The following is a 14,192-nucleotide window of genomic DNA, read 5'->3' on the forward strand; positions in this document are numbered from 1 at the left end:
GGCTCAAATCACTGGTGCAAAAGAAGAAAAATCTGTGTGTAGAGGCCATATTGTAAGGTGGGGGAGGGGAGATGAAAGAACTGTGATGCATTTAAAAAATTATAGTTAAAAGTCTGTTGTACGGCCTGTATGTGGTGGTGGGGGGTGCCGTTTTATTAGCTTGCATTTTGTTTTCCTTTCCTATGTTCTAGGCACCAGCTGCAATGTGACTACATTCTCATCTACAACCAGTGAGAGTGCATGGACCGCAGCCCCAGAAAAGCTTGTAACAACAACTGTAATGGGTTTGAATGGCCAGTCCACTCCAGCCGACAGTGGGACATTTTCACCCCTGGATCCTGGTATGCACTATCTTCTCACCCTTTAAAATGGCTCCAGTCAGTTCCGTTGCTCAGCTGTGTCTGACTCTTTGTGATCCCATGGGTTATAGCATGCCACGTTTCCCTGTCCGTCACCAACTCCTGGAGCTCGCTCAAACTCATGTCCATTGAGTTGGTGATGCCATCTGACCATCTCATCCTCTGTCATCCCCTTCTCCTCCTGCCTTCAATCTTTCCCAGCATCAGGGTCTTTTCTAATGAGTCAGTTCTTCACATCAGGTGGCCAAAGTATTGGAGTTTCAGCCTCAGCATCAGTCCTTCTAATGAATATTCAGGACTGATTTCCTTTAGGATGAACTGGTTGGATCTCCTTGCAGTCCAAGGGACTCTCAAGAGTCTTCTCCAGCATCACAGTTCAAAAGCATCAATTCTTTGGCGCTCAGCTTTCTTTATAGTCCAACTCCCACATCCATACATGACTACTGGAAAAACCATAGCTTTGACTATACGGACCTTGATTGGCAAAGTAATATCTCTGCTTTTTAATATGCTGTCTAGGTTAGTCATAACTTTCCTTCTAAGGAGTAAGCGTCTTTTAATTTCATGGCTGCAGTCACCTTCTTCAGTGATTTTGGTTCCCAAGAAATAAACTCTGTCACTGTTTCCACTGTTTGCCCATCTATTGGCCATGAAGTGATGGGACCGGATGTCATGATCTTAGTTTTCTGAATGTCGAGTTTTAAGCCAGCTTTTTCATTTTCCTCTTTCACTTTCATCAAGAGGCTCTTTAATTCTTTTTCACTTTTTACCATAAGGGTGGTGTCATCTGCGTATCTGAAGTTATTGATATTTCTCCCAGCAATCTTGATTCCAGCTTGTGCTTCATCCAGGCTGGCATTTCTCATGATGTACTCTGCATATAAGTTAAATAAGCAGGGTGACGATATACAGCCTTGACATACTCCTTTCCCAGATTGGAACCGATCTGTTGTTCCGTGTCCATTTCTAACTGTTGTTTCTTGACCTGCATTTAAATTTCTCAGGAGGCAGGTAGGGTGGTCTAGTATCCCCATCTCTTTAAGAATTTTCCACAGTTTGTTGTGATCCACAGAGTCAAAGGGTTTGGCGTAGTCAATAAAGCAGAAGTAGATGTTTTTCTGGAACTCTTGTGCTTTTTCAATGATCTAGTGGATGTTGGCAATTTGATCTCTGGTTCCTGTGCCTTTTCTAAAACCAGCTTGAACATCTGGAAGTTCATAGTTCACGGTTCACGTACTGCTGAAGCCTGGCTGGGAGAATTTTAAGCACTATTTTACTAGTGTGTGAGATGAGTGCAATTGTGCAGTAGTTTGAGCATTCTTTGGCATTGCCTTTCTTTGGGATTGGAATGAAAACTGACCTTTTCCAGTCCTGTGGCCACTGCTGATTTTTCCAAATTTGCTGGCATATTGAGTGCAGCACTTTCACAGCATCATCTTTCAGGATTTGAAATAGCTCAACTGGAATTCCATCACCTCCACTAGCTTTGTTCATAGTGATGCTTCCTAAGACTCCCTTGACTTCACATTCCAGGATGTCTGGCTCTTGGTGAGTGATCACACTATCATGATTATCTTGGTCGTGAAGATCTTTTTTGTACAGTTCTTCCGTGTATTCTTGCCACCTCTTCTTAACATCTTCTGCTTCTGTTAGGTCCATACCATTTCTGTCCTTTATTGTGCCCATCTTTGAATGAAATGTTCCCTTGGTATCTCTAATTTTCTTGAAGAGATCTCTAGTCTTTCCCATTGTAATGTTTTCCTCTATTTCTTTGCATTGATCACTCATTGCTGTTCTTTGGAACTCTGCATTCAAATGGGTATATCTTTCCCTTTCTCCTTTGCCTTTAGCTTCTCTTCTTTTTTCAGCTATTTGTAAGGCCTCCTCAGACAACCATTTTGCCTTTTTGCATTTCTTTTTCTTGGCTGCCTCCTGTACAGTGTCACAAAGCTCCATCCAAAGTTCTTCAGGGACTCTGTCTATCAGATCTAATCCCTTGAATCTATTTGTCACTTCCACTGTATAATCATAAGGGGTTTGATTTAGGTCATACTTGAATGGTCTAGTGGTTTTCCCTACTTTCTTCAATTTAAGTCTCAATTTAGCAATAAAGAGCTCATGATCTGAACCATAGTCAATTCCTGGTCTTATGTTTGCTGACTGTATAGAGCTTCTCCATCTTTGGCTGCAAAGAATATATTCACTCTGATTTCGGTATTGACCATCTGGTGATGTCCACGTGTAGAGAGTTCTCTTGTGTTTTTGGAAGAGGGTGTTTGCTATGACCAGTGCGTTCTCTTGGCAAAGCTCTGTTAGCCTTTGCCCTGTTTCATTTTGTAATCCAAGGCCAAATTTGCCTGTTACTCCAGGTATCTCTTGACTTCCTACTTTTGCATTCCAGTCCCCTATAATGAAAAAGACACCTTTTTTGAATGTTAGTCCTGAAAATTCTTGGAGGTCTTCACTGAGCCATTCAACTTCAGCTTCTTTAGCATTACTGGTTGGGGCATAGACTTGGATTACTGTGATATTGAACGGTTTGCCTTGGAAATGAAGAGAGATCATTCTGTCATTTTTGAGACAGCATCCAAGTACTGCATTTCGGACTCATTGTTGACCATGAAGGCTGTTCCATTTCTTCTAAGAGATTCTTGCCCACAGTAGTAGGTATAATGGTCATCTGAGTTAATTTCATCCATTCCAGTCCATTTTTGTTCCCTGATTCTGAAAATGTACCTGGTGCCCAAAAGTGCAAACACATGAGCAAGACCTCTGGGTTAGGTTGTGGGTTTTGGAGAATGCCAATATCTTCATATGTGCACTGTATTCAAGATCACTTCATCTAGGCTTCAGTAGTAAAACGCAACTACTTATATCTCTTTGCTCCCTATTCTTGGCCTCATAGCCTGGCTCCCCTGGGAGCTGGTTTAACATGTGTCTTTCTGTCTGCCCTCTGAGCAGCACTCCAGTGGTGTAGTGGTTAAGAGCCCAGACTGAAAATCAGAGTCCTAGCTTTGCTTCCTGGATCTGTCCCTGTCTCACTGTGTGACCCAGGGCTAGTTTTACTCTTAGTTTATTGATTTATGTTTTTGCCCTCACCACACAGCTTGTGGGATCTTAGTTCCCCAAGAAAGTGAAAGTGAAGTTGCTCAGTCATGTCCGACTCTTTGCGACCCCGTGGACTGTAGCCCACCAGGCTCCTCCGTCCATGGGATTCTCCAGGCAAGAGTACTGGAGTGGGTTGCCATTGCCTCCTCCAGGGGATCTTCCCAACCTGGGATTGAACCTGGGTTTCCTGCATTGTAGGCAGACGCTTTTACCATCTGAGCCACCAGGGAAGTCCCTAAAAGAAATACTAAGTAATTTATTGAGGTTGGTTGGGCTTGAAGGGAACCCAGGAATCGAACCGGCATCTCCTGCATTAGCAGGTGGAATCTTCACCACTAAACCACCAGGGAAGCCCCTGGCCCTTCCAGCCAGGAACTGAACCTGTGGCTCCTGCCATGGGAGCCCAGAGTCTTGACCACTGGACCACTGGGTGAGTCCCTCACTGGTCCTCTTAGACCTCAGATTCTTCATCTTTATCACCAAAAATACATACATACACACACATATTTTTAAAAGATATTTTAAGATGTACTTTGTTTGCTGAACTATTGAAAGTTCAGAACTTGCTTTTTCAGGAATTCCCTGGCGGTCCAGTGGTTAGGACTCCACACTTCCACTGTAGAGGGCACAAGTTTGATCCCTGGTCTAGGAACCTAAGGTTCCATATGTCATGTGGCATGGCCAAAAAAAAAAAAAGAACTTGCTTTTCTAAAATCTTCCCAGAATCCTTGTGTTAATCAGAATTTAGGTCTTAGCACATTTCTTTTCCTTCTTAAAATGGTGCCGTCGCCTCCTTCGTGATTGTTATGACGCACACTTGGGACAATGTGTGCACAGCCCTGTGGCGTGGTCCTTGGGACCCGGCCAGCCTCCAGAATAGGGCTGCGGCTGTTCCTGCCGCCTCCGCGCTGTGACCGAGGCCGTTGTTTTATCATTCTCCTCCTCGCCATCATCATCACTGACTGCACATGGCATCCCAGTGATAACCCGCCAAAATGCTACTCTGACGCTGTGAGCGGTCACGTTTTAAAGAGGAGCTTCACGACTGGAGGGGATTCCTAACCTGCAGTTTATTGAAGTGAGGGCCACTAGTGGTCCCTTTCTCTTGTTTCCTCTCCTGCCCTTCTTCGATTGGGCAATGTTTGCGTCTCCCTGGCTCCCGATGGGGCACACCCCCGTGCTGTCGTTTGAAGGGCACGTCCATGCAGAGATGGTGTTGCCTGTAACCCCAGCCCTGGGTCCTTGAGAAGGGCCTTACTGCTTGTGTGTATGCTTCTGTTTCGAGTTGTTGCTCCTCCATCTAGGCTGTAATTAGGAAACACCCATCTTGAAGTTTTAATTCCTGTTAGTAACCATCATGGCTTCCATTGTGTTAAGATCCCATACATCTGCAGTTTGACAGAGGAGGAAGTGACGTTCAGAGCAGTGAATTTTACTCTGAGTAAAATCACATGCCAGTGACTAACCGGATTGGACTCTGAGCCCTGACTTTTGAATGTCCAAATCCAGTGACTGTGTTTACAATGTCGTGGTGTCTTAATAATAATCCTTTATGTTTAAATATAACATTCTTGAGCTGTCAGCAGAGGAAAGTGAGACTGAGATGTTCTCAGGGGCTACTTCCTGGTCACACAGCCACGGGGCAGAGCAGGTCCTTACATCCAAGCTTGGATTCCAAGGCCAGCCCTTTCTTCTTTATGCTCATCTGCCCTATGCCATCTTTATGCCAGAGAGCTGTGGAGCTTCCTCCTAAGATCTGAGTTTGGGAAAAAAGCTATCACATGCACAAAGTTTAGGTCTTTACGCAGTTTTTTCCTTCTTAAAATGGTGCCATAGCCTCCTTCATGAAGTCGTCATCAAGCATACATGGGAGAATGTGTGCACGGCCCCTTGGCAGGGTCCTGGGGACCATGTAGTGTATACACCTCTCCATAAGCAGCATTTTCTGAACGTCAGAGATGGATGCATTTAGCATCTCAGGTCAGCTTCTGTACAGATTTAACTCCATGTTCAAGTCGTAGCCAACAAGGCCAGATTCTATTATTTTTATCTTTAAAAAAACCTTTTTATTTTGTATTGGGGTATATGTTTGATTAACAAACAATGTTGTGACAATTTCAGGTGAACAGCAAAGAGACTCAGCCAGGTATCTGTTCTCCCCCAAACTCCCCTCCCATCCAAGCCACCACTTAACATTGAGCAGAGTTCCCCGTGCTATACAGTGGGTCCTTGTGGTTATTCCTTTTAAATACATCCTGTGTATGTGTGCACCCTAAACTCCCCAACTGTCCCTTCTCCCCATTCCTTTCCCTGCCAGCCATAAACGTGTTCTCCAAGTCTGTGGATCTCTTTCTGTTTTGTAGCTTCCACACACAAGGGATGTCATATAGTATTTCTCCTCTGTCTGACTTTCTTCATTCAGTGTGAATATCTAGGTCCATGCTTATTTTTATCTTTATTTTGTAGCCTTCTGTCTCACTGACACATATGTATGTATTATATACATATATGTATCTATCTATCTATCTATCTAAATACATGGAAATCTAAATGTATTTTGTTGGAGGGAAGTCCAGGAGGCAAATAAAGAGAAATGAAATTTTGTAGTTGCAAAACTCACTTCTGGAAAGTAGACATACAGAACAGCCTTTGCTCTTACATTTCTTTTTAAAAAATAATTTTTTTCTGTCCTTTTTTTTGGAAACAATATTAAAATAGACTCCAGTCCTATGAAAGCGGTTACCATCAGTCCAACCAGTGTGACCCCAACTTGGACAAACAACACAACTGCTTCTAATTCCATGGGTGGCATAAAGAGTACGAATGAGAATCTGCAGATGAGCTTTGCAAATCAGATAGGTGATAACAGCACGGATTCAGGTCCAGGAAGCAATGGGACTTCAGGAGATACCACAGCAGGTAAGATGAGTGGCTCCCAGGGCTGATCATGAACTGTCCTTCTCATCCTGTACCCTAGAGCCTTGCCCATTTCAAGTTGCCTGTTGGAAAGAGATTGATTTTTGTTGACTGTGGAAGATGAGGAAAAATTCTGTGTGGTTCATGCCCAGGAGTTCAGGTGGCAGGATCATTTAATACTAAGGTCCTGTGTGTTTTGGGGTATTTTAACTGCTTCCAACTGTTTGGTTTTTAAAAAAATGTATCATTATTAATGGTGAATACTTACTTTTCTGCGAAGACTCGGGAACAGGGACCTTGTTAGAAATGTGTCTTGATGCTGTCGGTAACTACTAGGCTTCTTTTAAGCTTCCCAGGAAAGTTGATGCTGTGTTTGTATTTCCAGAAGCTTCTGTTGGGCATGAAAGTTTGGATACTTTATAGAGGAGTATGTACTTCAAATGCAATAAGAGCCCAGTGACATTGGATTAAGCTTAGATTTTTATTTAGCTTAGGTGTCAGTACCCTGAGCCACCTGTTATAATTGCAAATAACAGCTTTTTTTTTTTAAGCTGAGAAGAACCAAAAACATAAAAAAGAGTTGAGATGATTTTTTTTTTTTTTTAAGAAAAAGAGGTCCTGTGTTGCTTTTCTGATCTGGAGGGGCGGTGATGTCATTGGCTGGTGGAAGCCACGGGAAGCTGACCTCTCGAGCCCAGGGCTTGAAGTGGCCCCCTGGCACAGCACCTTCTGCACACAAAGCCAGCCAGTGCTAGATCAGTGGTTTTGAACATGGCTTTTTTCCAAGCCAGGAAATCATTTCTTTAAATAAAACGTTGCCCAGGTGCCCAGAAACTGCAAAGAACTGGAGAAAGAGGAGCTACAGGCACCTTTTAAAGGTGTTGCAGGCACCTTTAAAAACTCCTGGAGGTCCTCAGAGCACAGTTTTAGAGACAACAAAACCTGCAGGAAAGCTTCACCGTATTGTGAGAGAGGCAGGAAAAGAAGGACAGGGCAGAGAGGAGATGGAAGAGAATGGAGGAGGAAGAAGAAAGGAGAATTTAGAGTTGGTAATGGGACAAGGTGACACAGAATTGGTGACTATGGGAACAGGGAGGTGAGCAGGTGACCCGAAGCCCCCAGCTCAGGGGCTGAGGCTCCTTACTCCAGCTTAAGACCCCCGAGGCCAAGGCTGTGTTTATCAGCTGCTATTTATTGAACATGTACTATGTGCTTCAGTTCAGTTTAGTCACTTAGTCGTGTCCTAGACTCTTTGCGACCCCATGGACTGTAGCATGCCAGGCCTCCCTGTCCATCCATCACCAACGCCTAGAGCTTGCTCAGACTCATGTGCATTGAGTCGGTGATGCCATCCAACCATCTCATCCTCTGTCGCCCCCTTTTCCTCCTGCCTTCAATCTTTCCGAGCATCAGGGTCTTTTCCAGTGAGTCTTTTCAATGTGCTTAGCTGCCCCTAATACATCAGAGTGCCCTCACAGTAACCCTGAGGGCTACAGAGGACGAATCTGTAATGCTGAGAAGCTAAGTTTCTTCTGCGCTCCTGGGGTCCTTGAGCACCATGTGGTGGGATCCCAGGAGCCTGATTCCAGAGCACCGTGGTACAGTAGTGTCCATAGCGGTCACCCAGATCACTGAGCTGGCTGGTTTATTCACGTTCCATTTCTTTAAAAAAGACACCTGCATGACCCAGTTCAGAAATCTTGGCCTCAGATATTGTTTGACATGAAGAATAAAGTCGTAGAAGGGATCAGTGCGCCTCAGAGCTGGATGGGGCCTGACGGGCATGCACGCCAGTGCCTTTGGGTTGAGCCTCCTCAGGCAGGGTTGCGGCTTCGTCTGCAGTGCTGTTGCTGCGGTTACTGTCTAGTTGCCAAGTCGCATCTGACTCTTTGCGACCCCATGCTTAAAGCTAGAGCCCTGGGTTCTAGTTCCCCGATGCTCCAAGTATGCTGTTTGATCTTGAGCAAGTCACCCTGCCGTTCTGAATTTCCATGCTCTCATCTCAAGACTGAAGGATGTGGATGTCATCTTGGCCAAAGTGGTTTGGTTTCGGTCACAATCAGCCAAATAAAGTGACAGAAAGGATGGTAGGGGGATAGTATAGATTGGAAGTCTTCAGAAAATTCCCCTTGGGGTTGGAATATGGGGATGAGGGTCTCGGTACTCTGACATATTTGTATTATCTGGAATTGAGACCTTTAGATGTAGCAGATGGTAACTTTTTTAGATGCTGCTTTCTGATACCTAAAACAAATATTAAAAGCTGCTGTTTAAAAGGGCAATTTAAAAGAGTGTCAAATCACTGTAGCAGTTGACTGTCTTGGAGAATAGTTCCTATCCTAAAAAGTTATGGCTTTAAGGATCATCCTTTTCTCCTTTTTCCTGCATAACGGTAAGTTTTCTCCCACTGTGAAGTGATAGAATTACACTGGACTCTGACATATAGGAAGTATCTGTAGTGGGCCCCACTGAATCATTGGTGCCCCCAGTCATTCATAATGAAGGGTGACTGCAGGCTTCTCGTTCCATCGGTGCCCACTGTGTGCTTTTCTTTTTTTTTTTTCCACTGTGTGCTTTTCAAATAGAACCTCATCCAGTGATGGATCTGCATGCTGCCTTCGTGGGGGTGACGCACGTGACTCTTACCTGGAAGAGTGATAACATCACGGACACCTGCCAGATGCTCCTTGAAGGAAGCCAGGAGTCAACCGAAAACTTAATGGTCAATATTTCTGACCTGAAGCTGGGGAGTCAGTACACGGTCACCCTGTATCCTTTAGGATCAAATGAAACACAGGGAAGCCCCCTGTCGACAGAAAATGGCTTGGGTGAGTCACAGAGGTGGGCTTCTGACCCACAAGGCCTTGAAGGAGGAGTTGAGGTGACTCTGGTCTCTCTTCCTGCTTCTTTTAACCGGCCTTCCCCCTGGTCCAGCAGTTCTGCCTTTTACCCTCTCTCCGGAGGGATCTGGTCCAGGGAAAGAATGCCTTGAGTGGGGCTCTGCTTAGCCCAGTATGAATCATAGGGTTGTCCCTGGAAATCCATGTTTGGAGTTGGGTGGGAGAAGATGGGTTCTTGGAAGAAGTTGGGGGGCAATGCAAGTATCTGCTTTGGAGAGAAAAGCACGTGTATCTGTGGTGCTACCTGGTCTTCCCCGGTGGCTCAGATGATAGAGTCTGCCTGCAATGCAGGAGAAGACCCGGGTTCAATCCCTGGGTTGGGAAGATCCCCTGGAGAAGGAAATGGCAACCCACTCTTGCCCGGAGAATCCCATAGACAGAGGAGCCTGGCGGGCTACAGTCCATAGGGTCACAAATACGCAAGTAAGCGACTTAACACACCTGTGCTAAAAGTACAATGCAAAATACCTGCCAAAAATGAGGCTCCTGGGACTCCCCCGGCAGGTCAGTGGTTAAGAAGCCACCTTGCAACCCTGGGGAGCGTGGGTTCAGTTCCTGACCGTTAAACTAGGATCTCACGTGTGTCACACAATCAATGAATCAGTCAGTACACACATACACACCCCCCTAATCCATTGCTTAAAAATATCAGGCTTCTTCCAGGAGCGTGGATCTCTTTCTGGGGAGAAAGGGAACAGGTGCTCGTGGAATGCCAGCTGTGGGCCCTGTCTGATGTGGCATCCTTCGCTGGGGAGGGCAGCGGCGCTGAAAGCAAGCAGGATGCACTCTGTCTCAGGTCACGTCTTCACCTTTTGTGTTTCAAACAGATGCCGGCAACACAGACAGCTTGCCTGGGGGTCCCGCGACCCCTGGGTCCAAATACCGACTGGAACGTGCAGGCCCGTCCTCTGACCCTTCTCTGGCCCAGGACACCGTGAAAGTCTTGCTTCTCAGGTTAAAGCCTGACACACAGTACAAGGCCACAGTCTATCCCCGAGCTGTTAATGGTGCTGAAGGACAGCCCCAGGCTACAGAGTTCAAAACGAGTATGTGGAGTTTTGTGAAATGGCTTCAGCCAGAGTTTCCTAGCGCAAAGTCTGTCTCCTGTGATTCTGGTCCTGAGTTATCTCTTGCTTCATAAGTCAGTTTGTGGTTGGCGAGAATTTTCTGGAAGCGATTTTGGACAGAGCAGGTCCAGTGAGTTTCTTCTGAGCTCTGTGGCCGAGGCTCTTCTTCCCTTGACCTCATCGTACAGCGTGTTGAGCAGCTACTGTGCGCGGATGCGAGGGGCCCCCTTGCTCATTCTTTTATGGCTCTGCATACTGGCCAGGGAGGCACACTGGCGTAAGGTTTTTCTCTTGAAAGTTGTTATTCATTTTGTCCACGTTGGTTAAGTATTTTCACCCTGAGAGGAGAAAATGAGTTTTCTTTTTTGACCTAAACTTGAAAGGCATACTGACCTTCCTGTGTCACTTGCTGACGTGCACGCTGCTGCTTTTTTAACCTAGAATCTGTCAGCATTCTTACTCTGTAAATTGAACAGTTTTGGAGACTTTTTGGATTAGCGCAAATGAGGGCATAAAGAAATGCATGGTTCCCAGGCTCAGGAAATTTCAGAACAGAAGGGGAGTTGAGGTAGAATACATGGAAAAGCACACAGCCGTGCTCAGTGGGTTCAGAAACGAATGCTGTAGCCTGTAGCCTTCGGGGGCTTGCTTGCAGGTGATACAGACCGATTTGGGTTATCTTATCAAAAAATACATCTATTTTGCATGGCAGTCTCTCTGCTGCACAGCAGAAACTAACACATTATAGATCAAATATATTCCAATAAAAACTAAAGCAAGCAAACACACACCCCCTCTCCTCCAAATGTATCTATTCTGGAAGGCTGTCATAGATCCGTAGAACAGAGGGAGGAGGGTGGAGGCTGGAGGACCAAGGTCAGAACACCGAGTAGCAGGCAGGAAACTGGCAGGCTGGACCACGCTGGACCTGGTGACCCGGAACAGGAGGTGGTCAGGAGAAGGCTCCAGTGGCTTTCTCCTTCAGCCCCCACTAGCCTGCCTGTTTCACTCACTGGTGGAACCTGGCTCCAGCTCGCCCGGCGGAGTGCCCCAGTGATGCAGTGTGTGGGGGTCAGCATTGCGGGGACACAGAGCAGGCAGGAGAAGCACAGAGGGTGGATTGGGAGGGTGGGGCGGACAAGGGATGAACGGCTAGCGCTCCTGTGTTTCCTTTCCTGGAGTTACGGCTGTTATCTTGATTTTTTTTAATAGATGAGGAAACTGAGCTCAGTGATTTTCCTCAGATCTACTAGGCTCTTCAATAGAGCTCACCTTGAAACCCAGACCTGCCTCGTGCGAAAGTCTGTGATCTTTACTTGATCGTGTAGATAGTGTTAATTCTTGGATGGATCTATGCCTGAGAACTTTTGGGGCCACCCAGCACTTAGACGGGCACGTGTAGAGTCTGTATTGTGGTCTGAGGCATCTATTGCATCTCTAGGATTAGTCAGCTTAACAGGGAGAATGAAGGGTAAATCAACTACGCAGTTGCAAATAGCCAGGCTGTTTCTTCACTGAAGATGCTGTCTGACTTTTGCTGGGACCCTGTCTACACTTGGGTCTGCTGTGTTAAATGGTGTCGAACAGGAAGAAGAATTGCTGAGAGTGTTTCTTGGATGAGATGCCTTGATGACAGCATCTCTCTCTCTGTCTCTCTCTCTGACTTGGCCATCCTGGTGGTGGTGAACCCTTCTTGTGTCTTCACAGATCCCAGTCAGGTTTTTGACATCAAATTTGTGAACATCAGTGCCACCAGCTTGACCATGACCTGGAAGATCAATGATAATGAGTCATCTTCAGTCTATACCTACAAGATACAAGTTGTGGGCGAGACAGATTCCTTCAATCTCACAGTCAATGAGACTTACGCCGTCATCACTGCGCTCAGCTCAGGCACCTTGTACAACATCACGGTGTACCCTTTCCTCGACGGTTCCGAGGGCACACCAGGCTTCATCCAGGTTTACACCCGTGAGTCCACTCATGGCTTTGCTAACCTTTCTTCCTGCCGGCCGTGTGCCTGGCCCAGATACGAGACAAACCCCATTCCTTTTTCGAGGAACGCACAGTGCAGCGTGTGGGTCCACAGGGACTCTTAGCACCTTCAAGATTTTCAGTCCTATAATGGTGACTGTTGACTGACCCTGCCCACACGCCCAGCATCGTGTGACATGTTTTCCTTTAATGTTCACACATCTGTGACGTGGTTGGCATTGGCCTCATTTTGTGGATGAGGAATTCCAGGCTGAGAGAGATGCTGTGGGCAGGTATCACATCTTGTAAGTGTCTGAGGTGGGATCAGACAGCTGGGCTCTCTCAGCCCCAGTCTGTGCTGGTGGCAACCATCCTAGCAAGGTGGAGATGGGGAGCAAATTGGTATGTGGAGATGAAAAGAACCTGGATATTCACATGCTTTTGTCCTTTGAATGTTGACAAAATAATGAAGCAGGAAGCAGCTATCTCTTTTTTTTTTCCTTCTCATTCGAGTCTCTCTTAAAGATAAGGTGATTGGCAGCAATGAAAACCTTTCTGTTCCAAAGAAGGGCCAATAATTAAAACAATAATGGTCTGCCAGTAATGTAATAATACAGTGTATTAATATTACACAATGGTATTGGTGTCACATTGTGCCAGGAGCTTTGCATATATCACAGGGGTCTTCATGGTAGCTGTTAGGATCCCTGTTTTTTTTAAAATTTAATTTAATTTTTTAACTTTTTATTTTGTATTGGGGTATAGCTGATTGGAAATGGCAACCCACTCCAGTGTTCTTGCCTGGAGAATCCCAGGGACGGGAGAGCCTGGTGGGCAGCCGTCTTATGGGGTCGCACAGAGTGGGACACGACTGAAGCGACTTAGCAGCATAGCTGATTAACAATGCTCTGATTGTTTCGGGTGAACAGCGAAGGGACTCAGCCATACCTATATATGTATCCATTCTTCCCCAAACAGGATCCCTGTTTTACAGATGAAAAACCTGCAGCCCAACATGGCTGAAGAATTTGCCTAAGACCAGAGAGCTGGCAAGCGGCAGGGCAGGGACTTGAATCCAGGGGTGCCTGGCTCTGGACCCAGGGCTCATCCCATCAGAATGCTTTATTCGAGTGTCTGATGCTTCCTGCAAGGCACCTTAGGCATTCTTACAAATGTCTTCTGACTGGGTCTTTGGAGTAAATGAAATCTGCTTCCTTTTTTTTCACCTTCTACTTTTTTAAAAAAAATATTTAATCTCTCTGTTAAGATTAGGTTCACTGTGAGTAACAAACTCCCCAAGTATCCGAGACAGGAGTTTGTTTCTCTCTCACTGTAAAAGAAGCCCAATGCTAAGCCCAGGGCTAAGGACAGGATGGTAGAGTCTTAGCTACGGCTCAGAGCAAGAAACAGGAACCGTGAGCTCACTGCAGTGTTTTTGTTTTTTATTTTAACTTGTGGAAAATTGCTTTCCAGTGTTGAGTTGGTTTCTGCCGTACGACGACAAGAGTCAGTCGTAGTTCTCTCTATATATATATCCCTTACCTCTTGAGCCCCCCTCTCCTCCCCTCATCGCACCCTTCTAGGCCATCCCTGAGTGCCAGGCTGGCTGGGCTCCCTGTGTCATATAACGGTTCCCCACTAACTGTTTTACACCTGACAGTATATATATGTCAATGCTACTTTCTCAGTCTGTCCCAGCCTCACCTCCCCCACTGTGCGCACAAGCCCGTTTCTACTGGGTTCATCAGTGCTGTTTCTCTAGAGTCCATATACATGTGTTAATGTATGATCCTTGCTTTCCTGACTTCACTTCAGCCTATATAACAGGCTCTAGGTTCCCTCACAGCACTATAACTGACTCAAATTCA

The 14,192-nt window shown here is 45.9% G+C and overlaps 1 protein-coding gene across 1 annotated transcript in view; it reads left to right on the forward strand.

The window, feature by feature from the left end:
- The first annotated feature begins 265 nt into the window (after positions 1 to 265).
- PTPRJ (protein tyrosine phosphatase receptor type J) overlaps positions 266 to 14,192 on the forward strand; it is a 47,163-nt gene continuing 33,236 nt past the window's right edge. The window contains exons 1-5 of the mRNA XM_052652830.1: positions 266 to 341; positions 6,186 to 6,386; positions 8,969 to 9,211; positions 10,111 to 10,329; positions 12,058 to 12,321. Of these exons, the coding sequence (XP_052508790.1) occupies positions 281 to 341; positions 6,186 to 6,386; positions 8,969 to 9,211; positions 10,111 to 10,329; positions 12,058 to 12,321 (988 nt within the window). The 5' untranslated portion in view covers positions 266 to 280. The remainder of the gene's footprint in view (positions 342 to 6,185; positions 6,387 to 8,968; positions 9,212 to 10,110; positions 10,330 to 12,057; positions 12,322 to 14,192) is intronic.

This window comes from Budorcas taxicolor, chromosome 15, assembly GCF_023091745.1.
Source record: "Budorcas taxicolor isolate Tak-1 chromosome 15, Takin1.1, whole genome shotgun sequence".
Lineage (NCBI taxonomy): Eukaryota > Metazoa > Chordata > Mammalia > Artiodactyla > Bovidae > Budorcas > Budorcas taxicolor.